We start from the raw sequence: 13693 nt of genomic DNA, 5'->3' as shown, positions 1-13693 counted from the left end.
TCAGAATTTATTTCCCATGTGTCTCTCTTCAGAAATTGCTTAAATAATTAGTCTCTTGGGATATTACTTTAGAAATTCCTCTAGTAAAGCAATAAGCCAAAACATAGGGTAATAGATAAATCCCCCCAGGAGACCAATAAAGTCCCAGGATAATGGCTAAAGAGGTGGCTTTGACAGCTGTCAATCCTAATTAGAGAAGGAAGATAAAGAGAACCAGAATGAAATATCCAGGAGGGGGAAGAAAAAAACTCCAAAACTCCACTAAATAAAGGAAATGATTGAGAGGATGTGAAAACAGTGAGGCTCTTCGGACGTCAAAGAACACCACAAGGAGAAAAAAAAGAGAGAAGCAAATTACTTAAAGTTATAGCCCCAACATGAGGCAAAGTAAATAGGAATAATTTTAACCAAGAAGGATTAAAAAGGACCCATCTGACCTTGATGTGACCTTGAGTATTCTCCTTTGGGTGGCCTGGAGCTCAGAGGGTGAAAGAAATGCTAGCAACATGACCAGCCTAACAGGGAACAGAATCAACAGCGCAGTTGGTTTCCAACTTCTAGAATTAACCCCTAATCTGGGAGCAGAAGTATAACCCCCAAAAGGAGGGGTGTAAGGTTCAAGGAAAGACAGGGGTGTTTAGGTCTTCTCTTTGAGGTGGAAAGTCACAAAGCATGGACAAAAGTTGACAAGGCTGGAAAAGCCATTCATTCACTCAATAAATATTTAGTAAGCACCTACTGTATCCTTTCAACACCAGGGTCACAGCAGCAAACTGCATATAGCAAGACATAAATCTCTCACTTGGGGGAGGAAGGAAGATGGACAAGATGAGTAACGTGTATAATATGTTAAGATGGGGCTAAAGAGGGAAAAAAAAGAAAGAAAAGAAAAAGGCCATGAAGCATGTGGCATGTGGGTGGCTGAGCAAAGAAACCGTGAGTTAGAGCCAGCAGCAGCCAGAGGTCTTCCTCAAAGGGTGATGGGAGCCCCCGCTGGAGGATCCAAAAGGCCAGCAGGTTTGCCTCCTTGTTCAAAGTCACAAAGATAATCACTGAACACAAGTCACTCACCTACAAAACGAAAGAAGAGACGCTAGAGGGAGGGCTTAGGACAGAGCTGGGAAGTTAAAAACATGGTTTTGATTTGGAAAATCAAAAAGTAAGTAGCAAATCTCCTTCCACTACTCAAAGATGTTGGGGAAGGAGACACCCAAAAAGGACTTGAGAGCCCAGGGCAGCAGGGCCAGTGTGAGACAGGAAGGGAAACTTCCTGCCCTCCACACTCCTGCTGGGTTTGTTGTGAGCACATGTTTGATTTAAAAAACATTTTTTAAGTACATCAAGTGTAATTTAAGAGAGACCTGTATGAAATTCACTCTCTCTTTAACCCAATCCATGTCTCATTGACAACTGGCAAGGTGAGTGTCACCGATACGGTAGTGTTCACTATTCAGCACACTTGGGGCAGCTGCTCTCAGCATACAGGTGTCTGCATTCCCAGACTTCACAATCAGCATGCTTCAGCTATGGATCACACCTCTGCCCCCAAACTGGCACATTCAGAGAGCGCCCCCACTCACCACCCCATTTCCGAGGTACCTGGAACTCAGCGTGTGCCGCTTCCATGTGACCACAGCCGGTTATGGGGCCTCTCTGAACCTCAGTGAACACATCTACCTTGCAGGGATTCTGGGAGGCCCCAGGGCTGTCACAAACATGGCACGTGGCAGACAGCAACTGCATGATACACACAAACTGCCATTTGTGTGTGTTACTTCTGGTGGCTACTCGGCTACTGGCCCAGGCAGGATGGGGTGAGGACAAAGCTGGATGGAACCATCACCCTGGGGCCACGCCAGAGAGAAGGAGAGGAGATAGGTGAGGGCGACAGTGAAGAACTGGAGAGGAACATGCCAAAGGCGGCACAGAGGCCTCGCCTAGGAAGGCAGCCTCGCCAGAAGGTGGATACCTCTGAGCGAATGGGCATACCGGGTGCCCCAGCCCCCAGGCCAGTGTGCAGATCCTGCTTTAAAGCACAGGCTGTGCAGTGGGCCCTCTGGAGCCTGTCTTCCACTGTCAGGGCATTGGAGGGAGACCAAACAGGGACCACGCACAGGAGAACTTAGCAGGAAGCACCCAGTAAGCACCGCGGATTATTACTATTAAAAGTGCTTTACAGACATCTGTTGTTGTAGAAATCAGAGCTGCTCTCCTCCAGGACACTCAGGAAGGAAGGAAGGAAAAGGAGCCCAGGTGAAGACCCAAGGAAGAAGAAATAAGGGAAGGGAATAGCTGAGAGCTAATGGAAGAAACCGGAAGGAAAAGAAATGACTACCACACAGCTAGGAATCTCCAGTTGCTGTCCCTTGTGAACCAGAACTTTCTCCATGTGTAACAGACGTCATTTCCCCACCAGACCACAAGCCACTTGCTGGCACAGGCACAGGCCCCCAGGGGATCCCACGCTGTGCTCCTGCTTCAGCCTGAGGCAATCCACGCCTGCTCCTGCTCAATCCCCATGGCCCCAAGGCCCCCAGCACTTGGGGTGGAGAACTCAGCAGCCTCTCTCCCCGCCCTGAAGTACTTTTCCAGCAAAAAAGTCCTTCTCTCCTTTATCAACACATCCATCCACAAAACGACTTACTAGACCCTTGTGAGGTGCCACAGATCACCTGGGAGACTCAATGGTAAGAAAAGCAGTCACGGCCCCGGCCCCCAAATAGCTACCGGGAAGGTCACCAACTTCATTCCCAATTCCCCAGGAAGGATTCTGTGACCATCCCCCCCACCACCTCTCCACCCCATCAGACTACTGGGCCACAGGTAACGGAGACCTGTGCGGGATATAGGTAGGAAGCACTTAGTGCTGCTCAACCGACAGTGGTCTGAGGGGTGGAGCAGGGACGGAAGACACAGAAAACAAGACGGCAGGGAAATAAGAACCTTCATGCTTTTCGCCCCAAATATCACGAATTCTTAAACCGGCATCTCTCATCAAATGTCGGCCCAATAAGCAATCTCCTGATTACTCACCAGGTGGGAGTAAGTGGCCCTTCCCACCCACTGGCCACTGGCTATGTTCTCTGGATGTCTCTCAGAGCCCAAGTCTAAACAATGACACAAGGCACAGTCACCAACTCCTTTGGGCTTTCCCTACAATGAGCTCTTCAGCTGAAGAAGCAGAATGGAGGGAGGAGAACCATTTTATGTTACGGTCGGAGAAGGGCTGCATCCTGGCTGGGTACCTCCCCGCCAGCGTGGAGAGGGGTGCAAGCCAGCGGCTCAGAGTGCGGCCCGGCTGGTCCCAGGGAGGGGGTGGAAACAAGCCTTTCAAGGAATGATGACACATGCGTTATGTCACAACACTCGGTCCCGCCGGGCTGGGGGCACTCACCTCGCTTGGGCTTGGGGAAGCTGTCATGCAGCCGGAAGACCACTTTCTCCACGAAGTGCTGGATTTCACATTGCTCGGGGCCACGGACAAACACCATCCAGTCGTGGGTGAACCCCTCCGTGGTGGGCTTCTTGCGCAGTTGGGCACGGTGTCCCAGCTCTAACTTGACCTGGACAGTGCACTGGAGGGAGACAGAGGCAGGCACAGATCAATGAGGAGCCCAGAGCAGGGGACTGTGAGCTGTCCCACCCATCACCTACGGTCAATGCTGACCGCAAGAAATGAAGACTCGAGCACAGCCATGGGATTCCCAACCCACAGCTTCCAGTGGACCAGGCTCCATGTGAGCTGCTTGGCAGGCCCCCTCTCCCCAGCCTGCCCACTGGAGGCCCTGCACTTCCTCCCATCCTCCCCTTCATCCTCTATCCCAGTCAGACAATCTCCCCACTGTCCCTCCAACAAGCCCTGCTCGTTCCTATCTCAGGGCCTTGGCACCTGTGGTTCCCTCAGCCTCAGGTGCTCTTTCCCTAGGCATTTCTGGGGCTGGCTCCTTCCTGTCACTGAGGTCTCAGCTTGAATGTCACCTCCTCTGGGAAGACCCCTGGCCATGCAATATGAAAGCACCCACCACCACTCCCGTTACTCTGTGTCGCATCGTTATATCCTTAGCATCTGTCACTACTGGAGACCATCCTGCTCACAATCTGTTGGCTCTGCTCTGACATCTGACTCTTGGGGGTGGCTCCTTGTCCGGAGCTGGAATCCTCACCAAGAGCTCTCTGAATACAACTCTCCCAGTGTGACCCAGAGGGCAGTTACTTCATTTTACAAATGAGGAAACTAAGGCCCCAGGATCGCGCTGCCAAGCCGCACACAGTCAGCTGGTAGGGAGTAGGGCCGGGATTCGAGGGCAAGTGTGTGTCCCCTGGGGGCCTGCTCCCTGAGCCCCTCTGCCATCTCCCCTCCCTGGTCAAGTCACCCAAGCTCCTCGATTAAAGCGTGTTCACTCCTCTGCCCCATGGAATGCTTCTGGAGACCAGAGACCCTCGGGGTCACCAGAGACCACACAGACACTGGCTTTCAGTTTTAAAAGCAGAATGGTGGTTCACGGTGAGAACGGAGGCACCAGGAAGAAGCCACATGGGGACAGGTCCCAGGTGGACCCGCCGCCTCGGCAGTCAGGCTCCCTTCATTACACACGTGCGTGACGCTGTGCCTGAAATGGAACATAGCTCGTGCCAGTTCTACTCCAGTGAACACAAAGCCACAAAACTTTCAAGGCACTCACAACGCCTAGGTGGGCCAAAACCACTGACAGGGAACCCACTGTCAACATCCACTGGGGTCTGTAAGATCCTCCCCAGGCTTCTCATAGATACAGCCTGACACCTAGTATCAAATGCAAGAATGTTACAAAGAAAGCGGAGGCCAAGTGGACACTTGTTCCTAAGTGCTGAGGCAGCCAAGAGCAAGTTGCTGGGTAGCGCAGCCCACACTTCCCCACAAAGCTCCCCCTCCAGGAGCCACCCTCCCCGCCGCCCCCGCCAGACCGCCTGCTGTCCTTTGGACCCTCTTTCTCCCCAGCTGACCTTGTGTGTCCTCCTGCCTCTTCTGTGATTCCTCCCCCAGGGAACAGACCCCACCACGGGCGTCCACCCTTCCTCCTCACCCTCAGGCACTGCCAGGAAAGGACAGACACCAACTATGGCTCTGCTGGTCTGGCTTTCAGGGGCTCACCACTCCTTCAGAATAAAGTCCAAACCCTCAGAGCACCCCCCATTTCCCACCTGTTTCCTCAAGCCTGAAATGCTCATCCTTTTTCACTTTTTCAGTGTATTGAAGTCAGAGTGCATCCTGCCATCCACATGTAGGTTTTACGTGCTGCGGTGCACACGCGCCCGCGCGCGCTCACACACACAAACCATCCCCAAGCTGGTGGCATGCCTTAGAAGCTCCACTGGAGTCTGGGTACAATCCAGTCCACAGCACCCACTTCATCCCCACCCTGCTGCTCCTTGGCTGCTCACTGCTGCCTCCGCAGGGACCGCATCTAGCTCGTCCTTTTACTTCTGTTTTGGAACCACCATACACGAGGCGTCAATAATACCAGAGAGTTTAAACTAGAGAGTCCTCTTGGATCAGCACATTCTAAGTGGTACTTTCCAAGAGGGAAGGGCCAGTAAGGACACTGATAAGGACAGGGTGATCCCAGGATACGGAAGAGCTGGCAGGAGGCTCTACACACAGAGGGGGCAGCTGTGAACCACGGGGTAGGCGATCCCCCAGCCGAGGATGGCAGCCGCTGTGGGGCTCCACAGGGAAAAGAGCAGGGATTCGGTGCGTCCAGGGCCACCAGAGGGATGGGTGGGGATCAGGACGGAGCATTTAGATTCCACACAGCAGAAGTGACAGTCGATTGTAAGCAGATGATGGATGCAAGGAAACAGTATCTGAGGCAAAAATTCCCCGGCCATTGTATACAGTTTAGCGCTGAAGGCAGAAAAAGGACAGATGGACAAACAACGAGCCTGCGCGGGGGCAACCAGAGGGAGTGGCTGGAAGAAGAGATTCAGTCGAGTCTGAAATGGGAGAACTGGCAGGACTTAAGAGTGGATGGAGGGGAGCCTGGCTGGCTCAGTCAGCAAAGCATGCGGCATGTGATCTCAGAGTCATGAGTTCGAGCCCCCCATTGGGTATAGAGATGACATGAGGGATAAGCTAACAATCTTAAAAAGAAAAAAAACAGTGAATAGAGGAGAGACAAGGAAGCTCACCCCAAGACCCAGGGCACTGGGACGCTGCCGATGCCGAGTGCTGGCGTGGAGGGGCAGCGGGGACAGGTGACGGGCTGCTCACGGGGAAACACCACACCAGAAGCTAGAGGCGAGGGACTAAACATCTGGATAAACAAGTAATGCTCAAATCAACCACAAGCACCCATCTGCAGAGCATTGCATATGGACCACGTTCAACGTAAATGAACCTGAATGGTATTTTCGTTCCCCCGAGTGGACTGCAATCCCCAGATGCCCTTACACGCGGTACAGAAACTCTGCCTTGGTCACCCACCTGTCTTCACACTGAGAAATCAGGGGACATTCCCTGGATTGCTGGGAGGGCTACAGGTGAACTAAATGCGTCTGACCACAACCATACACCGGCAAACGACTCTGACTTTTGGTTCTTCGGAGTTAGCCGCTGTGTCCTGGAGTCTGCTATTCACCACTCGGGCTGCCTTCCCAGCATTTCTGATGAGCTGGGGCTCCTACCCAGGGCACACAAGGGGCAGGGCAGTTATTGTGAAAGAATGGAAGACCACAGTTCCGTCGGAGAGGGAGAGGATCAAGTGCCAAAAAAACGCTCCAGAGGCCAAAGTAAACAGGAAGGTTGGGAAGCGGCGCTGGGTGATCTCGGCAGCTGGCAGACCGTGCCCACAGCTCTGCCCGGGCAGCATCTATGCCCCGGGGGCTGGCGCCAACTCAGCCTGGACACCCCCCAGCCCGGAGGGGCCACTGACAGCAGACGCTGCTGCTCTGGGGAGAGGAATGCTCCCCCGAATGCATGAATCTTTCAAGAAATAAAGATGGGGGAATCACACAGATTCTGAGCCACTTAGAGAAGAAATCACTGATTCGGTAAGACATTTAAGCTACTTGAACTCGAGGCCAGCAAGAAACTGAGCCCTTGCCAGCTACTCTGACTTGTCAAGTCATGATAATTTATTAGCACAACTAAGTCAATTCCACGTTCACGGGTTCTGCCCCCCTCCTGCCTTCCTCCACCTGGACTCCTTCCCCACGCGTTAGAACCAAAGAATTGAAGTAAACCAGTTAACTTTTGCTCCAGGAAGGGTGTGTGGCTTTATAAAGAGGTTAACTGCCAGTTGGGTTAAGCTCTCAACCGTCTTGGAAGGAATGCATCTCACTTGTCCCGCCTGCTGCTTGGAGGCGCTCTGCGCAGACTCCAGGTGGGTGGCTGGAAGTAGCCCAGGGGACCCGGCCTGAGTGCGTGCAATGTCCCAGCACCCTGGGAACCAGTTTGCCACCCACTCCCCCAACAAAAGCTGTGGACAAAGGGGCAACATTCCAGACGTGCCCTGGAAAGAGTTAACTATTTTACTTCTGGGAAATCATCTGGAAGACCTGCAGATGTAGAGTGAGCAGCTCAAGGGCTCTGAGGGGAAAAGGGGGGGCAGGGGGGACAGTTAGGCTTGGCCTAAGGGCCTCAGCTGGGCACTGCTTCCTCCAGATCAACTGGAACCCAAGGGTGGTAATCCTAAGTCCTGCAAACCAGGCAAACGGTCCCTGGAGGGCACTTCCCAGGCCCTTCTTCACTGAATAGTAGAGATCCCCCCAAATGTGGACTCAAATGGCCAATACCTGGCAGAGTGAGCAAGGCTCCTTCCAATAGCTCCACTGCTTCAAAGGCCTGTCCTCATCAGATTCTTCCCACACGCCATGAACCCTATCCTCGGCCTGGGCCCCCAAAGGCAGGTCTTTAACAATGAGTTTATCTGTAAGAATTGCCCTGATTTCCCCATGGGAATTCATACTTTACCAAGTGGTATAATTATGCCTGGAGTTTGGCTACTGTATCTAATTCCCTCAGATACAACAAATTCCCTCCCCTCCCAGGAGGAGAGAACACCGAAGAGCCTTTTCCCCTCATCGGCCTAGACTGGCCGTGCCAAGTGCCACTGTGTCTGGCAGGGCTGCTGGCAACATGGTCCACACATACAGAAACGGGAAACGGTCCTGGCCCCACAGAGTGACAGCAACACACGATCAAATAAGACAGTCTTTGCAGAACTTTCTTCCCCCAGACCCAGCTCGAAACTCTCAAGAGCAGGCACTGGATCAGAACTTGAGAAAGATGGGAACACGATGGTTATCCCTCAGTGACAATCCTCTCAAGCAGAAGACTGCTCACCCAGAGGTGGGGACAGAGCCAAGGGACCTATCACAACCCCTGCATGAGACCTTGGTCTTCTGAAGAGTGACACAGAGGGGGCTGCTGGCCAGCACCTGCACTCCTCATCTGGCCTCGTCCCTTTGGCCCAGGGCATAAGGCTCATGACAAAGGGACAAGAGGGGGCTCAATGAATGTCTCCTTGGAAACTCAAAAGATAAGTGTGCAGACCAGGAAGATATGCAAGGACACCCCCAATCCTCCGTTTTCGGGTTCCCAGGAATACTACCCTTACCAGCCTGCCTGGACAGGGTTCCTATTACATACGTATATTTGCACACATGCCCACAGACAGGGAGATGGTGTACTGCCTATCACCAAAGTTCTCTAGGAAGCTGTGCTGGGAGATGTCTGAAAGAGCACAACCCTAATAAAGGCATCCATCTGCAGGCCAGGTGAGCCTGGTTACAAAGTGACCGATCTGTAGTTACTTTTATGTAACCAACAGTTGGCAAAGCCAAGTGCAAAACTCTGAGTTAGAAACTACGATGGATACGGGGCACCTGGGTGGCTCAGTCCCTTACGCTGTGAAGCGTCTGAGTCTTGGTTTCAGCTCAGGTCATGATCTCAGGGTCGTGGGATGGGGCCCTGCGCTCAGAGAGGAGTCTGCTGGACATTCTCCCTCTCCCTCTGCCCCCTCCCCCAGTTCACTCACTTACACCCATTCTCTCCCTCTAAAATACATAAAGAAATCTTAAAAAGAAAGAAACAAACAGTGATGGACATAAAGGTGAACAGGATTCCGGTTCCTACCTCAAGTACTTTACAATGGATTAACTTTAGGACAAACCACTCGGTGGGTCAACTTTCCAGTGCTAGTCTCAGAGTTGAGAGGGGGAGAATCCTCCCCTAGAGTCAGTTTCTCCGCAAGGTTTGGGAAAAGGACACAGTTTCCTAGGAATCCCACTTGGTCCTGAATCCTCTCAGGTCCCTCCTGAGCCTCCATTTCCCTACCTGTAAAATGGGTCATCACTATCAGAAACAAACCTCCTCTTCTGGAGCAACAGAGGATGGGCAAGCAACAGCAATGGGTCTCACATTTGAACTCGGGAGAATCTGCAAGTATCATTTCAAATGCACAATTCAGTGGGACAGCTGCCCACCTCAGATGACAGGCCCAACACTTCTGTGCACCACCCAGATGCTGACACCACCTAGGCCATCGCTCTGCCCAGAGACACTGTGCCCATCCTCCTTTCTCCATGTTCTCACCATCTGCTCAGTCTTTACTCAGGCCCATTCCTTCCACACCATCCCATGCCTCCCAGCCATGACCCCCCAAAATACAAACCCCACAGACAATGATCTGAAAGTACAGGATGGGGGTTGGGGGAATCAAATAGGTGGGTTACAATCAGGGCAAAGGGAACCAGAAAGACTTTTCCTGGTCACGTGGAAAGGATTTCAATGCAGAAAAGTTGGGAGCCCAGAGCTAAATGCAGGCCCCCTTCTTAGCCAAGCCTGAAAGTTCTAGAGACTACAGCAGGAAGGTAAAGAGAATCAAAGCCTTCCAAAGCAAGCAGGGCAAAGGGCCCTTAGGGGAAAGTCCTGTTGTTTCCCATCAGGCTGAGACATTTACAGGTTTATAGCATTTCGGGGGAGAAAGGGAAAGCCAAGATTCTGGGGGATTCAAAGTGTTTTCCATGCACCAAAGTCATTCTGGAACACACACAGCCAACTCACCCACTTGGGTGACAGGACACCATTCTCTCCTGTCTTCCAGGGACTGTCACCTCCGTAAAGAAGGGATAGAGCTTCCAGGCCTCTCCCAGACTGGCAGAAAGGCGGCCAGCAATAGAGAATCAGACCACAGAATGCCACATACTTTCCTTTGGGATCCGTTTCACTTGCAAATACTTCTGCAAGGATCTAGACTAGCACTGCCCCATGGAACTTTCTGCCGTGATGGAACTGTTCTCTCTCTGAGCTGCCCATTAACGCAGCCAAGAGCTCAGTAGTGGTAAATGAGCACTTAAAATGTGGCTAGTGCCACTAAGAAACTGACTTTTTCATTCCGGTGCATCTGAATTTAAACAGCCACAGGTGCTAGCGGCTGCACACAGGGCAGTGGGGATCTCACTCTCCCAGCCCGAGTGTCATCACCACCAGTCCACTCAAGCAAGACTCTTCTCTCCCTTGGTCACGGCCAACAATGCCACCTACCCCCACCATTCCACTGACATAAATGACAACCACTCCAACAGCCAGGGCTCAGCAAATCATAGGGGAACAGACCCACTTGGGCCTAAGACACCTCCTCGGTGGACTGGCAGGTGGGTGACAGGAAGGAGCGACATCCTATGCCTGCGTGATACCCAACAAGACTTTCCCGCGGCGGGGAGAGGGGCTTCAATGAGAGTGGACGCTGAAGGTATATTGTTTTCTTAACTCAGTACAGGCTGGAGGCAATGAGCTCTGTCCCTTCAAGGGAACTCACACCACGCTACAGAAATCCACCATTTGACAGCTGCAAACTCTACCCCACTTCTCAAGAGAAAGGCCGCAATGATCCTGCACCACCACAGGTGACCAGGATGGGCAAGGGGAGGTCTCCTGCCCACGCGCCCCTGAAACCTCACAGCCACTCAGCTCCTTAGCAGACAGAGCCGCCTCAGTGGCGCCGGCAGCCAGGGACGCCCCAACCTGCCCTCGCTGACTACAGGTTTCAGCTGCCACCCCCACTGCCCCACACCACGGCCCTTTCCTGGCCTCGCGCCCCTGGAAGCCAGGTGGAGTAGGCAAGGATGAAGAAATAATGACCCCGTATTGGGGGCCACAACAGTCCTGGGCTTGAGAGGGGAAGAATGAGGGTACTGAAAAGGAGACTGTGCAGAGCTGGTGAAGGGGGGACTCCGGGTTTCCAGATGGAGGGGAAGAGGCCATGGGGAGAGCTTACGGAGGCTGGGGAACCACCCTGGGTTTGGAGCAAGGCTCTAAGATGCTGGGGAAGGAAGGGATATGGGGTAGGCTGGGGGATATGATGGTGGCTGAAAGCCAAAGCGTCAGGCTGGGGGATGCTGGGAGGAAGAGGGAGACCCTGAATGCAAGGAGAGAGGTACAGGGGGGCTGGGGAAACTGCAGGTCTGTGGAGGGAAGCCAGCTGAGGGTGGAAGAGGCAGACCGAGACCTGGACTCAGAGGGAAAATGAGGGGGGAAATGTGAATCAGGCTTGCAGGGGCAACGAGGACCCAAGCTGAGGGGAGTGAGGCATCTGGTGTATGAAGGGCTTGGGGGCTCCAGATGAGAGCACGAAATGCCCCCCCCCACCCCCCATCACCCCGAGCCTGGTCTTAGAGAGAGACGTCTGGAGGTGAAAGAGAGCCCCTTAGGCACTAGGGGCCGGGGGACTGACCAGCGCTGGAAACCAGGGGGAACCGAGCAAGCAGGGGGTGCGGGGTCAGAAGTGCCTGAGGAAGCAAGCCCACGTCCACTGCGGGGATGAGGCGCTGGGCTCCACGCCGGCCTGGGTCCCTGTGGGGAAAACCCCAGGCCCCAGCCAGAGTTCCAGGGGAAACGGTCACCCAGGCTAAGGCAGTGGCAGGATCAAGGGGGAGAGAAGGCGCCCGGTCCTGGAAGAGAATGGGGGACGAGGCGGCTTCGGGTGGGCCGAGGTCTGAGGAAGCAGGAGGCTGCACCGAGGTCCCAGGATTGGGGTGAGGATTCCGACCCCGGCCACTGGGTTGAGGAAGCAGCAGCCGCAGGGTGGGTGCTGGTGCCGGGAGTGCGAGGCCACTCGGGGGCGCGGGGTCCCGAGGGCAAGGGAGACAGGCCCAGGCTGCAAAGGAGGGTGGCACAGGCCAGACGTGACGAGCCTGAGGGGTCCCGGGGGCAGCGGCGGGGCTCTCCGGGCTGGGCCGGGGCGCCCAGGGGAGCCTGCGGGGACGCTGGGCTGGGCCGGGGCCCCGGGGGGCTGGGGGCGGGCGCAGGGGCCGAGGAGCGTCCCGAGGGCGCGGGGCCGGCCGGGGATCGCACGGGGTCGCCCCGGGGCGGGGCGGGGCGGGGGCGGGGGGCGCGTCTCGGGGGGCCCCGCGGAAGCCGGCGGCGCCCCCGCCGGGCCGGGGTCGCGGGTGGGGGAGGGGCGCCCCCGCCCCGCAGGAAGGCCGGGGGAGCGGCGGGCGAGCACAAAGCGCGGCGGGCGGGAGCCGGGCGTAGGCGGGGAGGCCGGGGCCGAGGAGGGCCCGAGGAGGGCCCGGCGGGCGGGCCGTGGGAGGGAGGGAGGGGACCGGGCGGGCGGCGGGCTGCGCTGGGGCGGCGCGGCCGCTCCTCACCTGATTGTCCATGGCTGGCGCCCCGCCCCGCCCCCGGGCCCGCGTCGCTCGCCGCCGCCGCCGCTCAGCGCCGCCCCGCCGCCCTCATTGTCTGTCAGGCGCCGCCGCCGCCGCCGCTCCCGGCTGCCCGCCCGCCCGCCAGCCCCGCGGAACCGGAAACCGCCGCCAGGCCGGGTCGCGCACCGACCGCGGGCCCCCGCCGCCGACTCTGGCCCGCCGCCCCGACTGACGGCCGCCTGGGCGAATCGGCGGCGCGGACGGGCGCTCGCGGGGCGGGACTTCCTGCCTGGCGGGGGCCTGCCGGGCTGCGGTCGGAGGGACGAAGCCCCCAGCCAATGGGAAGCCGGAGCCGGAGGGGCGGTGGGAGGGAGGGAGGGAGGCGCGAGGCGAGCCCGGCGGAGGGGAGCGCGAGGTGTGCGCCGCACGTGGAGGGGGGCGGGGGCGGGGCGGGCTGCCGCGCCTGCGCACTGCGGCCCGCAGGGGGCGCTGCCTCGTGGCCGCAGCCGGCCCGGGGCGCGGGCGGGGGCCGCAGCCCGGCGGGGTCCCGCTGAGGTGGCGGCTCGAGCTCCCCGCTCTCGGGGCGGGAGCCCTGGGAACGCTTTTGTCTCCTGGCCCCGCCTGCGGCTACCGTGTCACGCACCGGGCTCGGGGCTCTGCAGCTGTAAATCTCCAGCGCTGGGTCTGCCGCGGGGAAAGCCTGGGCGACTCGCTTCTCTCCCCCCAACCCCCCTACCCCGCGAGTCTCAGTTTGCACATCTGCGACATGGGGACACTCAGTACCTTGCAGAGCAATGGTTCAGATTGGCCGGAGCGGCACACATTTGAAATCTGCTACGCTACAATGATGGAGGGAGTCTCGTTTTATCCGTGAGATTTATAATGCCAAGGCCTCTGAGAAAGCATTTCTTCCTTTTACCCATGATCACAGAATTTCACAATTCGTGACCTTCGTGTAGGTGAGATAGAGACCTATCGCTCCATCCTTTCCAGGATCTTGCAAGCCTCCTGTCTCTCGGACAATAGGACTTCTGAGGGCGACTTGCAGACCCTTGTACAGTTATTT

The 13693-nt window shown here is 56.0% G+C and overlaps 1 protein-coding gene across 2 annotated transcripts in view; it reads right to left on the bottom strand.

Annotated features, from left to right (window-relative positions):
* The window catches only part of MLLT1 (MLLT1 super elongation complex subunit), a 67183-nt gene extending 54427 nt beyond the window's left edge, over window positions 1-12756 (bottom strand). For both annotated transcript variants that reach the window (XM_025457189.3, XM_025457190.3), the window contains exons 1-2: window positions 12631-12756; window positions 3395-3575 (exon numbers count right to left, since the gene is read on the bottom strand). In XM_025457189.3, coding sequence (XP_025312974.1) covers window positions 3395-3575; window positions 12631-12642 — 193 coding nt within the window. In that variant the 5' untranslated portion in view covers window positions 12643-12756. The remainder of the gene's footprint in view (window positions 1-3394; window positions 3576-12630) is intronic.
* Window positions 12757-13693: the final 937 nt, after the last annotated feature.

The sequence above is a fragment of the Canis lupus genome, chromosome 20, assembly GCF_003254725.2.
Source record: "Canis lupus dingo isolate Sandy chromosome 20, ASM325472v2, whole genome shotgun sequence".
NCBI lineage: Eukaryota > Metazoa > Chordata > Mammalia > Carnivora > Canidae > Canis > Canis lupus.
This window is presented reverse-complemented; position numbering and strand designations above follow the sequence as displayed.